This window comes from Bufo bufo, chromosome 6 (assembly GCF_905171765.1).
Source record: "Bufo bufo chromosome 6, aBufBuf1.1, whole genome shotgun sequence".
In the NCBI taxonomy this organism is placed as follows: Eukaryota; Metazoa; Chordata; class Amphibia; order Anura; family Bufonidae; genus Bufo; species Bufo bufo.
In genome coordinates, this window is record NC_053394.1 from 421,777,445 (window position 1) to 421,798,073 (window position 20,629).

Below are 20,629 nucleotides of genomic sequence, written 5' to 3' on the forward strand. Positions count from 1 at the left end.
CTGGTGGAGTCACTGTTTACATACATTACATTACTTATCCTGTACTGATCCTGAGTTACATCCTGTATTATACTCCAGAGCTGCACTCACTATTCTGCTGGTGGAGTCACTGTGTACATACATTACATTACTTATCCTGTACTGATCCTGAGTTACATCCTGTATTATACTCCAGAGCTGCACTCACTATTCTGCTGGTGGAGTCACTGTGTACATACATTACTTATCCTGTACTGATCCTGAGTTACATCCTGTATTATACTCCAGAGCTGCACTCACTATTCTGCTGGTGCAGTCACTGTGTACATACATTACTTATCCTGTACTGATCCTGAGTCACATCCTGTATTATACTCCAGAGCTGTACTCACTATTCTGCTGGTGGAGTCACTGTGTACATACATTACATTACTTATCCTGTACTGATCCTGAGTTACATCCTGTATTATACTCCAGAGCTGCACTCACTATTCTGCTGGTGCAGTCACCGTGTACATACATTACATTACTTATCCTGTACTGATCCTGAGTTACATCCTGTATTATACTCCAGAGCTGCACTCACTATTCTGCTGGTGCAGTCACTGTGTACATACATTACTTATCCTGTACTGATCCTGAGTCACATCCTGTATTATACTCCAGAGCTGCACTCACTATTCTGCTGGTGCAGTCACTGTGTACATACATTACATTACTTATCCTGTACTGATCCTGAGTTACATCCTGTATTATACTCCAGAGCTGCACTCACTGTTCTGCTGGTGGAGACACTGTGTACATACATTACATTACTTATCCTGTACTGATCCTGAGTTACATCCTGTATTATACTCCAGAGCTGCACTCACTATTCTGCTGGTGGAGTCACTGTGTGCATACATTACATTACTTATCCTGTACTGATCCTGAGTTACATCCTGTATTATACTCCAGAGCTGCACTCACTATTCTGCTGGTGCAGTCACTGTGTACATACATTACATTACTTATCCTGTACTGATCCTGAGTTACATCCTGTATTATACTCCAGAGCTGCACTCACTATTCTGCTGGTGGAGTCACTGCGTACATACATTACTTATCCTGTACTGATCTTGAGTTACATCCTGTATTATACTCCAGAGCTGCACTCACTATTCTGCTGTGTACATACATTACTTTTCAGGTCTGTACAATCTGTCTGCAGCAGATAACTCTCATCATACCTTATCGTCAATCAGGATGTACGCTTTCGAATCCAAATCACGAGGAGGTCTGAGAATGAAGGAAGAGAGGAGAGCGTTATATACTGGTACATGGAGGCGCTGGTCCAATACAATCCCCCCCCCCCCCCCCATACTATCCATACAGGTCAGTGATTGGCAACCTGTGGCTATTTAGCCGCTGTGAGACTACAACTCCTATCATCTCCTAACAGCCTGTGGCTGAATGCAGCTACATTTCCTTGATTTTAATGGAGCAGGACTCCCAATCTTTTATAAAGGGACCGGGCTGAGGGGGCGTCGAGCAGCAAGACCTTGGGAACCGTCCCCTATTTGGACAATGGGGGCCCCTGAAGCGACCCCTATGATCCCCACTGATCACAAGAATGAGGATCCCCCCAATCTACCGGCACCAGTTCCATAGACAGTGCTCCATCTGCCGCTGCTTTCATACTGAGGCGTGAGACCCCCCCATTCTAGTGATCGGTGGGAGGTCCCGGGTGTCGGCCCCCCACCAATCAGATGCGTATCCCCCTATATTAGCACAAGCCCTTTAAGCAATTTGCTCTACTGGGCAATGTATGAATCTGTCCAGGAAGGGACAGCAAGCAAGCAGTGGAGGAACGTGCAAAACAGTAGCCTGAACTGGCAAGCGTGTGCCAGCAGGGGGCAGCAGCGAGGCACGGACAATACAACAGGGCGGCCGCTCAGCTCCATTCAGTGTGCAGATGGAATGTCAGGAATGTAACAGCTGGGGATTCTTCCTGCAGCCAGTCAAGTGTGATGTCAGCTCTGAGGCACCTCCGATATCCCTAGGAAGTCCCTGTGGTCATCTCACGTGGTAGATAACAGGGGGCACAGCCCACCCTCACACACAGCAGAGACTCCGCCATGGCACTGCTATGGTTTAGACCCCCCCCCCCCTCCAGCCTCTCTTCCCAGGTAAACGCTTTATTCTTTGAAAAAATTAAATCTTCTTCAAGGTGTCCAAGATCTCTGCTTGCCGTCAGTGAATGGGTCCATTCAAGATTACATCCCATGGTTGAAAACTCGTACGGACCCGATACGTCTCACGGCCAAGCCTTGACCTAGAACTGTGTGCAGTCTCGGATGCGCCGTCCTCACTCCCACAATAATTCGGGCCAATGACCTCAGCTGGAAAAACCACTGGAGCCTTGACCGATGCTCCTCAAAGTCAATTTTGCATTCTTATGGCCCATTCCTCTGTTATGCCTACTGGAAATGCACTAATACACTGGGACAAGCCGCCTTCAATAAAGGGTACCCTGGTAATCCCAAATCATCCCCTATCAGGATCAGTGGGGGTCCGAGTACTGGGACCCCTACCCATCCGAACAAGAGGGGTCCAGGGTCAACCATTTGCATGGAGCCCCCATGGAATACCCCCATCAATGGTTACACCTTATCATATACTACCAGGTGGAATAACAGAGGAACATCGCAATGCATTCTAAGGAAAGAGTCTTCAGCGTTATTATTTTCCAGGGAACCCAGGTACTTGCTAAAACGGATAACTGGAGTGAGTGAGGACAGCCGACAGGTCCGTTTTAAAGGGGTTTTCCAACCACAGACATGATGAGTTCCATGGTGGGTTAAGTTCGGGACCTTCATCTATTACACTAAGCGAGAAACATCACCCCTTGGCCCGGAGAACCCGTCTCGTCAATGCATTACATGAAACATCCAATAGAAAGCCTTACGTGGGTGGAGTGGGGTGCGGATCCACGGGCATTGGGATTTTGGGCAACTTTTTCTTCTTCCCTAAATGTGAAGAAAAAAACCAAAAAAAAACACATAGTGGGTTAACAAGGCATACAAAATCATAAGACGGACGTGTGTACAGAGCGGGCAAATAAAAGAGGCACAGCACATGGGACAACGGAGGACAGCGGACAGGACCGGCACGGCCTTGCGTCATCATCCCACATTGCTGGATGCTTGCTCATGTGTGGGAGAGGTCTGACTACGAAACATGACGAGAGGAGCAGCGAGGACGTTGCGACACCATTACTCATCGCTCCTGACGTGACCTGGCCTCATTCCACAGATACGGAGCACGGCGAGGGCGGCACAGCCTGTGCACGAGGCCTCGCTTCGCAAGTTAAAGGGCTGCACAGGACTAAAACATGGCCGCTGTCCGCTAAAAACAGCGCCATACCTGTCCCCAGGCTCTGCCTTGCTGAAGTGAATGCAAACGAAGTGCAATACCACAACCAACCTGTGGACATGTGTGGCGCTGTATCGGGGGGGAAGTTGAAGAAAGCAGCCATATTTTCGTGACAATAACCCCTCCTCTGCTACATGTGAGGGTCTCCACTTATGTAGCATTTTATTTTATATATGGTATATATATACACACATGTACAGTACAGACCAAAAGTTTGGACACACCTTCTCATTCAAAGAGTTTTCTTTATTTTCATGACTATGAAGGCATCAAAACTATGAATTAACACATGTGGAATTATATACATAACAAACAAGTGTGAAACAACTGAAAATATGTCATATTCAAGGTTCTTCAAAGTAGCCACCTTTTGCTTTGATTACTGCTTTGCACACTCTTGGCATTCTCTTGATGAGCTTCAAGAGGTAGTCCCCTGAAATAGTCTTCCAACAGTCTTGAAGGAGTTCCCAGAGATGCTTAGCACTTGTTGGCCCTTTTGCCTTCACTCTGCGGTCCAGCTCACCCCAAACCATCTCGATTGGGTTCAGGTCCGGTGACTGTGGAGGCCAGGTCATCTGGCGCAGCACCCCATCACTCTCCTTCATGGTCAAATAGCCCTTACTTTCAAAGTTTTCCCAATTTTTCAGCTGACTGACTGACCTTCATTTCTTAAAGTAATGATGGCCACTCGTTTTTCTTTACTTAGGGCTCTTTCACACTTGCGTTCTTGTCTTCCGGCATAGAGTTCCGTCGTCGGGGCTCTATGCCGGAAGAATCCTGATCAGGATTATCCTAATGCATTCTGAATGGAGAGAAATCCGTTCAGGATGCATCAGGATGTCTTCAGTTCCGGAACGGAACGTTTTTTGGCCGGAGAAAATACCGCTTTTTGCTCCGGTCAAAAATCCGGAACACTTGCCGCAAGGCCGGATCCGGAATTAATGCCCATTGAAAGGCATTGATCCGGATCCGGCCTTAAGCTAAACGTCGTTTCGGCGCATTGCCGGAGCCGACATTTAGCTTTTTCAGAGTGGTTACCATGGCTGCCGGGACGCTAAAGTCCTGGCAGCCATGGTAAAGTGTAGTGGGGAGCGGGGAGCAGTGTACTTACCGTCCGTGCGGCTCCCCGGGCGCTCCAGAGTGACGTCAGGGCGCCCCAAGCGCATGGATCATGTGATCACATGGATCACGTCATCCATGCGCATGGGGCGCTCTGACGTCATTCTGGAGCGCCCCGGGAGCCGCACGGACTGTAAGTATACCGCTCCCCCGCTCCCCGCTCCTACTATGGCAACCAGGACTTTAATAGCGTCCTGGGTGCCATAGTAACACTGAACGCATTTGGAAGACGGTTCCGTCTTCAAATGCTTTCAGTACACTTGCGTTTTTCCGGATCCGGCGTGTAATTCCGGCAAGTGGAGTACACGCCGGATCCGGACAACGCAAGTGTGAAAGAGGCCTTAGCTGCTTTTTTCTTGCCATAATACAAATTCTAACAGTCTATTCAGTAGGACTATCAGCTGTGTATCCACCTGACTTCTCCTCAACGCAACTGATGGTCCCAACCCCATTTATAAGGCAAGAAATCCCACTTATTAAACCTGACAGGGCACACCTGTGAAGTGAAGACCATTTCAGGGGACTACCTCTTGAAGCTCATCAAGAGAATGCCAAGAGTGTGCAAAGCAGTAATCAAAGCAAAAGGTGGCTACTTTGAAGAACCTAGAATATGACATTTTCAGTTGTTTCACACTTGTTTGCTATGTATATAATTCCACATGTGTTAATTCATAGTTTTGATGCCTTCATAGTCATGAAAATAAAGAAAACTCTTTGAATGAGAAGGTGTGTCCAAACTTTTGGTCTGTACTGTATATATATTTTATTTTTTTTACAGTGCAGTGAATATCACAGGGAAACAGTCAACAAGCTGCTGTTTATGGATCCAACAGCCTATGTAGGTTTCTCTATTTAGTGCAGTTCTGCGAAGGATGGGTTCACACTTTTTTTTATAGGTGTCTTTTGCACTTGCAGTTTTTGCCGCTTTTTTTTGCAAAAAAAAAAAGAAAAAAAAAGCTCCAGATTAAGCACAAAAATACCATAAACGTGTGCAGATTTTAGGACTTTTTTTCCATGTTACGGAGGACAGTATAGCAAATTTAAAAATTTCAAAAAATTACTAAAAAAGCGCAACGTGGGCTCAATATTCTATAAATACAAGAAGCAATACTCACCGACCCCCTGCCGTATCCATCTGGACACTTCTCGGGTCCCTGCCGTCCCTCCAGACACACAGGACCCGAAGACCGACCAGAAAGGAAAGACAGGCTGAGGAGCGGAGGGGGTTAATCAGTGGTTATTGCTTCTTTTTTTTCCCAATCTGAGCGTTTTGTAAATAAAAATAAAATAAATAAAATTATACAAACTGGACCCCGCCTGAACTGATTATGGAGAGTTTTCCAAACGAAAAGGGTCCGGTTGGTGGAACAACCCTTACACCACAGAGACCAGGGGTTTCTGCTGAGAGGCGGCCATGTACGAGGCAGTAGTGGGCATGCTCCGCTAGTGGGCATGCACATGCCCACCTCTCCACAGACGAGGTAAACAAGCGCCACTGTTGTCAAGATCAGATATTTACGGCATTAGGATAGGATTTCCAAGAATTTCAGGATAGGTTTTCCAAGAATTTCTTCTTAATGGCCGACCCTCTGGATAGGTTATTAATATCAGATCGGTGGGGATCAGCCGTTTGAAGACGTTGTGGTGCTCCGGTCTCTTCCTAGGCCAGTGATGTCACATTCATCGGTCACATCATGGCCTAAGCGCCAATCGGTCCCATTCAAGTGAATGGGCCTGGGCTGCAATACCAATCACAGCCACTATACAATAGACGGCGCTGTGCACGGAAAGCTGCAAGGAGGCCGCAGCGCGACACACGGGTCCTCCTGCGCTCCGATATTAATGACCTGTATCCTGAAGATAGGTGATCAATATCAGAATTTCAGAAAACCCCTTTAATCCATAGATCTAAATATAAAAATAAAACTTCTCTCGCAGAAGCCCCTGTCGACTGGTGGCAAATACATTGCGGATTTTAGTGCCAGACTGTAGAGAGAATTTTTTTTTTTACAAAATAAAATAAAAAATCAGCAGAAGAAATCGATCGGCGGTGTAAGGTGGAAATCAACGGCAAAATAAGCGACAAATCCAAATTTGCTCTGCGTAATCTGAAAATCCACAGTAGAATGTACATTATATAGGGGGGAGGACGACGAAGAGCACCAATCACGGGGTAGAGGCAGCAGCTGTCACCCCGAAGGTATCCAAAATACAGGCGGTACCAACAAACTCTGGCGCTGCCAGTGACCATATATGAAAGGTGCACCTTCCCCAGGCAGCAAATATGACCAGGCAGGATGGCGGTACCTGCAACACAACCTCCACCAGCGGGTCAGCTCGCCTGCACTTGGAGCTCCCCTGATGCAGCCCAATACCGGCCAAGACCCTGCAGTGGGGTAAAGAAACGGGCGGCCCGCGGGTTCCCATTCATTCAAATAGCCAGCAGGATGTAACACAGGATCAGTACAGGATAAGTAATGTAATGTATGTACACAGTGACTCCACCAGCAGAATAGTGAGTGCAGCTCTGGAGTATAATACAGGATGTAACTCAGGATCAGTACAGGATAAGTAATGTAATGTATGTACACAGTGACGCCACCAGCAGAATAGTGAGTGCAGCTCTGGAGTATAATACAGGATGTAACTCAGGATCAGTACAGGATAAGTAATGTAATGTATGTACACAGTGACTGCACCAGCAGAATAGTGAGTGCAGCTCTGGGGTATAATACAGGATGTAACTCAGGATCAGTACAGGATAAGTAATGTAATGTATGTACACAGTGACTGCACCAGCAGAATAGTGAGTGCAGCTCTGGAGTATAATACAGGATGTGACTCAGGATAATAATGTAATGTATGTACACAGTGACTGCACCAGCAGAATAGTGAGTGCAGCTCTGGAGTATAATGCAGGATGTAACACAGGATAAGTAATGTAATGTATGTACACAGTGACTGCACCAGCAGAATAGTGAGTGCAGCTCTGGAGTATAATAGAGGATAAGTAATTTTATGTATTTACAAAGTTACTAAACTTTCATTAATTCTGTACGTAAACTATGAAATGATGTTCAACATAGTGGACATTCACTTTAAAGATGACCAGTCCCCTCTCTTGACAAGTCTGTTTTAGGAACTACTTGCACCCCCATGCAATAACAATTCTGGAGCATTTATTCTTTGGACTCTTTAAATCATGACGTTCCTCTATTATTCCACTAGCAGTCTGCAATGTAGGTCCAGCTGGGTCGTTGGATGCATGTCCCTGCACAGTATGACACTGGCAATACCGATTGGCAATCTGTGCAGGGACACCCCCCCAGGTGGACCCTCAATGCAAACGGCTTGTAATTCATTCAACTTCTAGCAGGAATAACAGAGGAACGGAACAACATAGAATCACAAGAATAGATGCTCCAGAATTGTTAGTACATGGGGAATGCATGAGGTTGAGAGGACGGGTCCTCTTTAAGAAGGATGATGATGATGGACATGGAGGAAGCAGCTCTAGTCTGCCGTACGACAAGCGTGCTCATGCACACGACACAGACAATTCACCAGACGGACTCACCAATGCCTTTGCTTGTGGGGGGCTTCTTCACGTACCCAGGAGCTGTGTGACAAATCAAAGGAACACCTACAAATGAAAAGGGTTCAACTCTATTTCAAAAAATGCTGTAACCAAACCAGCAAACCAGACAACTATGTAACACAATGAAGTACTTCGCCAACGTCTTTACCGTAAGAAGCTTCCTTTACCCCGAACGCGTCAGCCTCACCTTTTCCTTCCATGCAGTACCACTTACTACCAGACTCAAAAACGCATAAGCACTAATGCAATAGCGCCCCCACTATGTAATTTAGCATAGATTTCAATTGAGATGCCTTCACGTATATGTGCCACAGCCCTGGAAATTACCGTAGATTGCGAGCTCCAGAGCAGACGACATGTAGGGGCGCAAATGAGCTCTCTATACCGCGCTACGGTATATGCCAATGCTAGGTCATTAATAAACTAAGCTATAAAGACTTTTTTTGGGAAGAGGAAACTTTGACAACCTTTAAAAGGGGTTGTCCAGGATTAGAAAAACACTGCTGCTTTTTCTCAAAAGCAGCCATGTTTTTCTAATCCTGGACAACCCCTTTAAGATCAATCCTACAGCTAGACGTGCCTCCGGATCAAGCTACTAGGCAAAACTAAAAGTGCATGTCCACCATTACACCTTATATAAATCGATATAATCTATCTGAAGAGTTGAGTCAGTTCGTAAATACACCGCATTACTTTTCTTGTACTGATCCCAAACTACACTTCAGAGCTGAATTCACAATTCTGCCGGTTGCTTTTGGAAATCGTAATGCAGCGGGAGAGTTCATTTTTACGGTACGGTGCCTAGTGTACAATGAAGTTTCCCAGTTTTCAAATTACCAGCGTAAGGCTACTTTCACACTAGCGTTCGGGGCTCCGCTTGTGAGCTCCGTTTGAAGGGTCTCACAAGCGGCCCCGAACGCATCCGTCCAGCCCTAATGCATTCTGAGTGGAGGCGGATCCGCTCAGAATGCATCAGTCTGGCGGCGTTCAGCCTCCGCTCCGCAGGCGGACACCTGAACGCTGCTTGCAGCGTTCGGGTGTCCGCCTGGCCGTGCGGAGGCGAGCGGATCCGTCCAGACTTACAATGTAAGTCAATGGGGACGGATCCGTTTGAAGAGGACACCATATGGCTCAATCTTCAAACGGTTCCGTCCCCGATTGACTTTCAATGTAAAGTCTGGACGGATCCGTTCAGGCTACTTTCACACTTAGAAATTTTTCTAAGTTATAATGCAGACGCATCCGTTCTGAACGGATACAAACGTCTGCATTATAGGAGCGGATCCGTCTGATGAAACATCAGACGGACCCGCTCTGAACGCTAGTGTGAAAGTAGCCTAAGCTTTGTGCAAGGGAAGATTTCAGCTCTGAAGCCAGCAGAATATGCTCTGCTGGAATATAATACAGACTGTGTCAGTAGGAGATGTCATTTAAAAGGCGTTTTCCGAGCATCGGGATGGGACATCAGTATCAGATCGATGGAGGTCAGACTCCTGGTACCCACGACCATCAGTGGTTTGAAGGGGCCGAGGCTTCTTCCTAGACCAGTCACATGGCCTAGGTGCAGCTCAGTCCTGTTCAAGTGAATGGGCCTGGCCTGCAATACCAAGCACAGCCACCATCCAATAAATTCACTTGAATGGGACTTCGCTGCGCCTAGGCCATCCGTCTTGGGTATGTTAAAGATAATACAACTGGATCCGTTCATAACGGATGCGTTTTTGCTGAACCCTGCCGGCTCCAGCAAAAACGCTAGTGTGAAAGTAGCCTCAGCCAAGACCAAGGTCACATGTCTGACAACAGGCGGGGCTAAACTGCTGTCTGTTTCCAAGGACAACCAACAGAATTCTGATGTTTGCGAAAGGAAACAATTTATACATACAAAGAAAGGACAAGTGTTAGGGGGCGTTGCCCGTAAAATAAAAGGCTACATCCTGTAGCCACGCTAATCTGGGACGGCGCAAAGTCGAGTGACAACCATCACGGGCACGGTACCGGCAGCAGTGACTGGCGGCCACAAGGACACTGAGAAGCCAGAAGTGTCTGAAAAGACATAATCCTAAGAATATCTGCGCGGCCGACCCCCGAAATATAAGTGGGCAGAAATCCATCTGTTAACCGCCTCACTGCCATGGACATAACATATTAAGACAGGAAATCAATGAAAGGTAATAGAAATCAGGTTTTGATTTCCTGGTGATTGAGAACATCCCCTGCTTGGTCACAACGACACCAGTGACACAGGGAATCCTAGTGAAAAACTTACCGGTATTCCTCTGGTATAAAGACCTGTTCAGATAAAAAGATTAGATTTTTTTTTACTATATTAGAGTGGAAAGCACCTCTGTCAGGTCTTCGATGGCAAGGGTCCTGTTACAGGGGGTTACTACAGCCCCCAAACGAGTGCCGATCGACAAGTTGATCGGCGCTCGTTTAGATTGCCTGTTCACACGGCCCAATGCAAAGTAAACGGGGAATGAATGATCGTTAGGATCATTCATCTATCATTCGCCATTCATTGTTTGAACATGGCCATTACACCTCCAGGACCCCCGACACTGAACCACAGTGCATACTCAGCAACTTGGCAATTGGAAAACCCGGGACAAGATAGGCCACGTCCAGGGAATGTCCCCAAAACGGTGCGGGACCATCCATTTATGGGTGGGGCTTACGCAAACCCCAGCAGCCTGAATTTGCAGGGACAGTCCCTACAAATTTTGGACTGTTGACAACTATGACCGTTGCTCGTCCGTACACAAGGCTGTAGGCATCACAGTCACTTCTGGAGGTTGTGCCCCCACTGATGGGCTATCCCAAATGTCCACTAAAAAATTAAAATAAAAAAAAAGCCAGACACAAATCTAACCTGAGATCTGCGAGAACAAAGAAAAGACGTGCGACAAACTGGACGCCTTCTGAGATTCCTTTAGATTTTTTTTTTACAAATATTGTCCCTTGCGGTGCCTCCATGAATGGGTCGTCTCTATTAAAATGCATGGACCAAACATAGAAGGTTAGGGGGCGTACAAAAAACGTAAGCATCCCCCAAGACATGGGTGACCTAGCTCTAATCAGTGCCTGAAAAGCCTTTAAAGGGACAGGAACAAAGAAAAGAAATAAACTTGTGAACCCCGTATAGACTGCACACAGTAGCGTGCACCGGCAGCGTGTTATCAGGAGCACTGTGTGGGAGGGCTAATCAATGTCTTATCACACACTTCCTGCCATAAGTCAGTGGACTACTCCGCGCCCTGACTAATATATATACAAGGGGAACATTAAAATTATTAAAAAATATATACACATCAGTAATCGACTCCGATTTGTAAATATATATATATATATATATATATATATATATATAATAAAATTCTGCTTGTTGTCAGTGAATAGAGACGCTAATGTTTTTAAAACCCTCTACAATCACAACTGCATGGTTCAGTACAGTGGGAGTGCTCCGGGCTTTTAATATTGCTGCTGCTATGTCTATGGCAAAGCAGCAGCGAGCAGGAAGAGATACGGGAGACGGCTCGTGCACACACCGCACGCAGCCACCCTTCATATAGCTGATCGGTGGGGGTGTCGGACCTTCGCCGATCTGATATCGATGACCTGTTCTCAGGACAGGTCGTCAATATTAAAAGCCCGGAGAAGCCCTTTGATCAGAACTGGCGCTAAGGAAACTGGTTCAATTAGCCATAGCAACCAATCAGATTGGAGAATAAAAGAAGCAAAGGACCTCTGAAAAATGAAAGCTGGAATCTGATTGGTTGCTATGGGCAACTGAACCAGTCTCCTTAGCACCAGTTCTGATTATAGGGGTTCTCCGGGCTTTTAATACTGATGACCTATCCTCAGGATAGGTAACCAATATCAGATGGGTGGGGGCTCGACTCCCGGCACCTCCGTCGATCAGCTGTTTGAAGAGAAGGCCACGCTCCTTAAGAGCTGTATTGGCAGGGGCCTGGCATCTTGCACATCGTCGCCAATCAGGTGTTTCGTTGTAGCTTTGGCGCCGGAACGACCGCTTGGTGGACGGAGTTGGTAACTGCAGCGATGCTTCCATGGACAGAGCTGTGTAGTCACCAGTGCTGCAGTTACCAGCTCCGTCCACCACACAATGGATGGAGCTGTGTTGTTCCAGTGCCAAATCTATAACGAAACACCCGATTGGCGGGGAGGTTCAGGGTGTCAGACCCCGCTCCCCAATCTGATATCGGTGGCCTATACTGAAGCTAGGCTCTTAATCTCAAAATATCCTGGATATAAACAAGAATATTTCCACTACGTGACAGCAAGCAGAGATCTTTTGAAATATATTAGAAAGGTGCAAAAGTTTTCACTACAAACTACAGAGGAGTTTGCAATATACCTGCCCTTTAGAGAATGCAGTGGGAAATTGGGGTGTTGAAGCCTGAGCCATGAGCCTAGGGGGCTATGGCCGAACCCCCCCCCCCCCCATTTTCCGCAGGACTAGCCGACCATATAATATGTGCGGGGGTGTCCCATTTCTTCCCCAGAAGCAGATGTCGAAATAACGCAGGACAGGGCAGTTTAATTTCAGCATGCCTGATCCTTTTATTCTTAGGGAAGATAAGCCGCCACCAGTTATCTGGCAGCAGCTTAGGCTACTATCACACTCGCGTTTGGTGCGGATCCATCTTGTATCTGCACAGACGGATCCACACCAATAATGCAAACGCTTGTATCCGTTCATAACGGATCCGTTTGCATTATTTATTTAAAAAAAAAGTCTAAGTCAAAACGGATCCGTCTTTACTTACATTGAAAGTCAATGGGGGACGGATCCGTTTTGAACTGCACCATACTGTGTCAGTGAAAACGGATCAGTCCCCATTGACTTACATTGTAAGTCAGGACGGATCCGTTTGGCTCCGCATAGTCAGACGGTCACCAAAAAGCTGCAAGCTGCGTTTTAGTGACTGTCTAAAACGAAGCCAAATTGATGCATTCTGAACGGATCCTTATCCATTCAGAATGCATTGGGGCTGAACTGATCCGTTTTGGACCGCTTGTGAGAGCCCTGAAACGGATCTCACAAGCGGACCCAGAAACGCCAGTGTGAAAGTAGCCTAACCCACTTCTCCCTAAGGGCTTTTTCACACTTGCGTTGTCCGGATCCGTCATGCACTCCATTTGTCGGAGGTGCCCGCCGGATCCGTAACAACGCAAGTGAACTGAAAGCATTTGAAGACGGATCCGTCTTCAAAATGCGTTCAGTGTTACTATGGCAGCCAGGACGCTATTAAAGTCCTGGCTGCCATAGTAGTAGTGGGGAGCGGGGGAGCAGTATACTTACCGTCCGTGCGGCTCCCGGGGCGCTCCAGAATGACGTCAGAGCGCCCCATGCGCATGAATGACGTGATCCATGTGATCACGTCACCCATGCGCGTGGGGAGCCCTGACGTCACTCTGAAGCGCCCTGGGAGCCGCACGGACGGTAAGTATACTGCTCCCCCGCTCCCCACTACACTTTACCATGGCAAACAGGACTTTAGCGTCCTGGCAGCCATGGTAACCAGAAAAGGCTAAACGTCGGATCCGGTAATGCGCCGAAACGACGTTTAGCTTAAGGCCGGATCCGGATCAATGCCTTTCAATGGGCATTAATTCCGGATCCGGCCTTGCGGCAAGTGTTCAGGATTTTTGACCGGAGCAAAAAGCGCAGCATGCTGCGGTATTTTCTCCGGCCAAAAAACGTTCTGGTCCTGAACTGAAGACATCCTGATGCATCCTGAACGGATTTCTCTCCATTCAGAATGCATTGGGATAATCCTGATCAGGATTTTTCCGGCATAGAGCCCCGACGACGGAACTCTATGCCGGAACAGAACAACGCAAGTGTGAAAGAGCCCTAATACGCACACATGCGTGCTAGGCCTACATTTGAATTTCTCAAGAAGTAGCACAGAAAAAAAAAAAACGGTCACATTGCAATATATTGGCAGCAGCTGCAACGGACCTCAAATCAGAGGTTACTCTTCTCATCATGTCTGCGTTTTCAGTTTCAGTTTTTACACTACATTGCCCGACGGTGGGGAACTTCCACAGACCCCCCAAATCAGTCTGGAATCTACTTTCTAGTAAAGAGGATCTTAACGTTAAAACTTGGGCTTGGGGGAAGGGGGGGGGGGGTTCTCCCTACTTGTTAGAAGGGTCCGTCGACAATAACACTGATCACCAAGTGTCCTCTTGCGAAGACCCCCAGCGATCAGCTGTAATCTGTTGCCCCTGTAATGCAGGACCGGTCATAACAATAAAATCACTTACCAAAACACCCAACAACCGTTGGGTGTTTTGCAGTCCGCAAATTGCGGATCCGCAAAAACACGGATACCGGCTGTGTGTATTCCGTATTTTGCGGAACAACGGCTGGCCCCTAATAGAACAGTCCTATGCTTGCCTGTAATGCAGACAATAATAGGACGTGTTCTACTTTTTTGTGGAACGGACACGGAATGCATTACCATTTTTTTGTGGCCCCACATAAATTAATTTGCGTGCATGAGCCCCATTACTGTGTAGACCACCCTCACTTTTACCAAAACTGCTCTGACCCAAGGCATGGACTCCACAAGATCCGGCACAAAGATGTGCCACATGGAGCATCCACTAAACAGATGGCTCGTCTTCTTCCCCTAGTGCCACCCGGTGCCATCTCTTCACTGGGTAAGTGACACAGACCCATGCGGCTGTCCATATGATGTAGAAGAAAACCTGATCCATCAGACCAGGCTTCCTTCTTCCTGTTAGGACAGCTGCCCATGGCCACGGCTGCCCTGCTCTCCCCTGTGGTCAAGTCTAGAGCCTCAGCGATGCCACTGCGTTTATCCTGCGTGTGTTCCTGTCCGTGCTCCAGCCCTCCACCCGCCCTGCCTGTCTGCTCCTATACTTCCAGCTTAAGTTCTGTTGGTGTTTAAGTTTAACCCTGTCCGTCTGCCTTGTTGGTGTTCCTGTCATGTACTCAGCCTGCCCAAGTCTTCTCTACTGCTCCGTCTCCACTCCACCAGTGTGCAGTCCGGATCTAGTAACCTAAATTTAAGCCTTAGTTCAGACTGCTCTGCTCTGGCAGTTTTGCTGCGTTTTCTGTATCCTGAGATCCTGGTTCCTGAAGCAGAGTTCTTGACCTCAGCAGGTCAGCTGCCCCAACTACACTTGCACTATCCCAAAAAGTACCGAAACGGTTGCTTCCCTGCAGCGAAGGGCAGGTCCCTGTGCAGGGTTTTAAGGAGGAATACCATCCTTAGGGTTAGTTTGCACAGTGGGTCCACACTCACTGATCCATAACTCTATGGTCCAGTTCTGCTGCTCACATGTCCACTGTAAGCCATTTAGTGGTGGACAGAGATTCCGTGGATCCACAGCCGCAAACATAGCAAGATGTCCTGACACCTTAGTATCATGGACAGCAGGGACTTTTTCAGCAGTTTGCTCTACAGTAGCTATTCTGTAAGATTGGACCAGGCTGGGTAGCCTTCACTCCCTACGCCCATAAATAAACCTTGGGTGTCCATGATCCCATTAAGGGTTCACAAGTTGTCCTTCCTTGGACCCAATTGGTAGGTACTAACTACTACATACCAGAAACACTGGTACGCATTGTATCCTCTGGCCGGGTCCTTCTTCTGCTTTGCAGGAACGGTCTGTGGTCCCTTCTGCTGGGACAGACTGACTTTTTGGCTGGAAACGAATATTTGCTGAAGCCAATCTTCTACTCGTGCCGGTTTGGCAAATTTTACGCAGTATGGGATTCCTACTTTGAAGGGGTTGTCCCAAAATGTAAACACATTTCATATTCGCAGGACAGGGGATAAGTCTCTGATCAGTGGGGGTCTGACCACTGGGACCTGTACCGGTCACGAGAACGTAGAGGTGATTGAACATTCATCTGTATGGAGCTGGCAGAATACAGCATTTCTGTGATCGGTGGGGGTCCCAGATGACGGACCTCCAACAATCAGACACTTATCCGCTATCTTGCGGTGAAAAGGTAAAGGCGTTGTCCAAGAAATTTGTTCGAGAGGAAGGATATTTACTGCTCCTTAAAGGGATCGTCCAGGAACTTACTACTGAGGGCCTATCCTCAGGACAGGTCATCTGATCGGTGGGAATCCGATACCCAATACCAGGGATGATCAGTTGTTCTGCAGTAGCTCCGATGCCAGAAGGATAGGCCATCACTAGTAAAAGGAGTGGACAGCCCCTTCAAGACAAAAATATCAAGAGTATTTTGCCTAAGGAACCCCTGGCACAAAGCAGAGCCTGACCATGCACCACCGTATCCGTTCTGCAAATTGCGGATATGCAAAATACATATTTCTTTATTTTTGCAGATCCATGGACCTCATTTTGCGGACAAGTATAGGACACGCTCTTTTTGCGGAATGCACACCGAAAACTGGTGTGCTTTCTGCACCCGTCGGTCTGCACTATGTGCTCTCCGCATCCGCACTTCTGGAGCGCGGCCCCAAACTTCCGGGCCGCAGCTCCGCAAAAAAAAAAAAATAGAACATGTCTTATTTTTGTCCACAATTGCGGACAAGAATAGGCAGTTCTATGGGGGGTGCCGACCGGGTGTATTGCGTATCCTCAATACTCCACGGACGTGTGAATGGACCCTAAGTGAGCACTTCTCCTTTGCCGAGATAATCCATCCCACCTCACAGGTGTGGCAGATCAAGGGGCTGATTAGACAGCATGAATATTGGACAGGTGTGCCTTAGACTGCCCACAATAAAAGGCCACTCTGAAATGTGCACAGTTTTGCCTTACTGGGGAGGGGCAGAAAACCAGTCAGTATCTGGTGTGGCCACCATTTGCCTCACGCAGTGCAACACATCTCCGTGGCATAGAGTTGATCAGGTTGTTGATTGTGGCCTGTGGAATGGTGGTCCACTCCTCTTCAATAGCTGTGCCAAGTTCCAGATTATTGGCAGGAACTGGAACACGCTGTCGTATACGCCGATCCAGAGCATCCCAAACATGCTCAATGGGTGACATGTCTGGTGAGTATGCTGGCCATGCAAGAACTGGGATGTTTTCAGCTTCCAGGAATGGGGCCGTGCATCATCATGCTGCAACATGAGGTGATGGTCGTGGATGAATGGCACAACAATAGGCCTCAGGATATTGTCACGGTATCTCTGTGCATTCAAAATGCCATCAATAAAATGCACCTGTGTTCATTGTCCATAACATACGCCTGCCCATACCTCAAACCCACCGCTACCATGGGCCACTCGATCCACAACGTTGACGTCAGACAGCGTGAGTGGCGTTGTGTGGGTGAGCGGTTTTCTCACCCACATGACGCCACACACGCTGTCTGCCATCTACCCTGAACAGTGAAAACTGGGACTCATCCGTAAACAGAACGCCTCTCCAACGTGCCAGACGCCATTGAATGTGAGCATTTGCCCACTCATGTCGGTTACGACGACGAACTGCAGTCAGGTCCAGACCCCGATGAGGACGACGAGCGTGCAAATGAGCTTCCCTGAGATTGTTGCTGCAGCTGTCCGGGTGGCTGGTCTCAGACGATCATGGAGGTGAACATGCTGGATGTGGAAGTCCTGGGCTGGTGTGGTTACGAGACCGGTTGGATGTACTGCTAAATTCTCTGAAACGCCTTTGGAGACGGCTTATGGTAGAGAAATGAACATTCATTGCACGGGCAACAGCTCTGGTAGACATTCCTACAGTCAGCATGCCAATTGCACGCTCCCTCAAACGTTGCGACATCTGTGGCATTGTGCTGTGTGATCAAACTGCACATTTCAGAGTGGCCTTTTATTGTGGGCAGTCTAAGGCACACCTGTGCAATATTCATGCTGTCTAATCAGCACCTTGATATTCCACACCTGTGAGGTGGGATGGATTATCTCGGCAAAGGAGAAGCGCTCACTGACACAGATTCAGACAGATTTGTGAACAATATTTGAGAGTAATGGGTCTTTTGTGTCTGTAGAAAATGGTTCAGATCTTTGAGTTCAGCTCATGCAAAAAGGGAGCAAAACCGAAAGTGTTGCTTTATATTGTTCAGTGTATTTTGCTGTCCACAAAAAAAAAAAAGGGATGACATCCGTGTTACATCCGTTTTTTTAGGGGATCCATTGTAACTATGCCTGGCCTTGTCCGCAAAACGGACAAGAATAAGGCTACGTCTACACGACGACATTTGTCGCGCGACAGATAGGGCACAACTACACTGCAACATTTGTAGCACTAATGTCGCGCGACAATTTTTATAATGGCAGTCTATGGTGTCGCACTGCAACATGCTGCGACGCAACAGTCGCAGAAAAATCCATCTCGAATGGATTTTCTGCAACTGTTGCATCGCAGCATGTTGCAGTGCGACACCATAGACTGCCATTATAAAAATTGTCGCGCGACAAATTTCGTTGTGTAGACGTAGCCTAAGACATGTACTATTTTTTTTTTTTGCATAACAGACTTGCGGACTTACGTATACAGAATGCACACAGAGTTATTTACGTTTTTTGCGGCCCCATTAAAATATTTTGCATGGGGGCCGCAAAAAAAAAAAAAAAAAACACGTCTGTATGCGTTTTGCAGATCCGCGAAACACGGACACTGGCAATGTGCGTTCCGCATTTTGCAGACCGCACATCGCCAGCACTCATACAAAATGCCTATTGCGGAGAAGAATAGGACACGTTCTACTTTTTTGCGGAACGAAGTGCGGATCTGCGAATGCGGACAGCACATTCCGGCCCCAATGAATATGAATGGATCCGCACCTGTTCCGTAAAATTGCGGACCCATTTTGCGGACGTGTGAATGGACCCTAAAAGACAGGAAAATACAGACCACGTACCCACTGAAGTCAATAGGTCTGCAAAAAAAAAATAATAATAAATGCGGACGGCACAAGAACCACATCCGTATTTTGCCGATTCTCGGTTTGTGGAGCGCTAAATGGCTACGGGGTCTTATAGTCAGTACAATACTCAGATGGATCATTTAGATTTACTACAGCTATTAAAAAAAAATTTGATATAAAATTTCCACAGGAACAAAAAAAATAAAAAAATAAAAAGGTAAATGTTGAGTTAACTATCTCCTTCCCGACTCCTTTCGAGAGAAGTTAATATCCCGTATTTCTATTCCCCCCTCAACCATTCATCCAAAAATAACCCTAGAAAACCACTTGACGGATCCCATCAGCAGCCGTCCAAGACTCCTAAAGAATCCGCAAACAGATTTTACATCTAATCCCCCCCAGTAAGCCCCCCCCCTCCCAGATTTTTTTTTTATTTTTTTTTTCCAATGTGTCATCTCATTGGCCTCCGCCGCTGAGGCCCGAGGGGCCGGGCTGCTAAAATAGCCTTTCATAAAAGAGGGTTTTTAAATAGCTGGGTGCATAGGAGCAGCGCAGCGCCAATCAATACCCCGGGCTGACTGTGCAAAAGAAAAAAAGGAGGGCGACGAGCCAGGGACTGTATAGGGGGCGGCGTCGCCAAAGTGCTCCAAGTCGCCAAACAAATGCAGCAAAGCAAAAGTCATTGCAATAAAAGTGAAAAAAAATTCTAATATATATGCAAAAAAAAAAAATGCTACTTTTTTATGATTAATGCAATGGTAAAAAAAATTAAAAAGGTGCAAAATAATGAAAAGCAACTGTGCAAAAAACTCTTTTTTTTTGTTGTAAGTGCATGCAGCTTTTAACCCCTTGCACGGTGGGAAGGTGCAGCCCTGCACTAGGAGTGGTGATCTCCAGACATGCTGCAGAGAGGGCAGCCAGCAAACAGGAAATGCAACTGCACCGGGGGAGGCTCCGACTCGCCCGTGCACTGGCCCCCCGCACCCTGGCCGCCCGCACCCCCATATGCACGCGGGGGGGCTTGCATTGGCGTCGTGCACAAGTCCCCACGGCTCGGCCACTTACCTCCTCCTTTCCCCGGCTGAGACATTCTCCCCTTCGCTGTGGATGGGAGGGAAGAAGGGGGGGGTGGGGTGCACAAAAGACTTCGCCTCTCCTCTCCGCTCTCTAGTTTTACAACAAAGATGCAAACTGCGGGCTCCAGGTCTCCCTGCAGGGGCTGCCGGGCTGCAGGAGGCGGCTGCACGGGCTGTTCCTGGATACTCCCCCCCTCCTCCTCCTCCTCTTTATTTGGCTAAGTGCACACTGCACGTCCGTCCTCTTCGCTGCTGCGGAGGGGGAAAAAAAGCAGCAGCAGGTTTCCAGCTCTTGCAGTTGCAGCCGAGATCCCGGGCTCTGCACCTACATGATGGGCCGAGGGCTGCCAGCTGAAAAGCTCCAAACTTGGAATCGGGAGAGGGGGGGGGGGAGGCAGAGCGCATGCGCGGTTTCTGGCTGCGCTCGCGGGGCATGACGGGACGTGTAGTTTCAGGGTGAGGCGCGCGGGGGACGCCCTCTCGCGCTTCAGACGCGGATTCCTGAGAACTCGGTGACTTTTAAGGGCTGCGGGGTTTTTACGGGAATGGACGCGGAACGGGCGAATTTTCTCC

General features: G+C 47.7%; 1 protein-coding gene across 3 annotated transcripts in view; it reads right to left on the bottom strand.

Annotated features, from left to right (window-relative positions):
* MAP2K6 (mitogen-activated protein kinase kinase 6) overlaps window positions 1-20,421 on the bottom strand; it is a 40,421-nt gene extending 20,000 nt beyond the window's left edge. The window contains exons 1-4 of one of the 3 annotated variants that reach the window (XM_040437054.1): window positions 20,046-20,421; window positions 8,090-8,131; window positions 2,927-2,987; window positions 1,209-1,257 (exon numbers count right to left, since the gene is read on the bottom strand). In XM_040437054.1, the coding sequence (XP_040292988.1) occupies window positions 1,209-1,257; window positions 2,927-2,987; window positions 8,090-8,131; window positions 20,046-20,070 (177 nt within the window). In that variant the 5' untranslated portion in view covers window positions 20,071-20,421. Of the gene's footprint in view, window positions 1-1,208; window positions 1,258-2,926; window positions 2,988-8,089; window positions 8,156-20,045 lie in introns of all 3 variants that reach the window. The other 2 variants (XM_040437053.1, XM_040437055.1) reach the window with 2 other exon arrangements.
* Window positions 20,422-20,629: the final 208 nt, after the last annotated feature.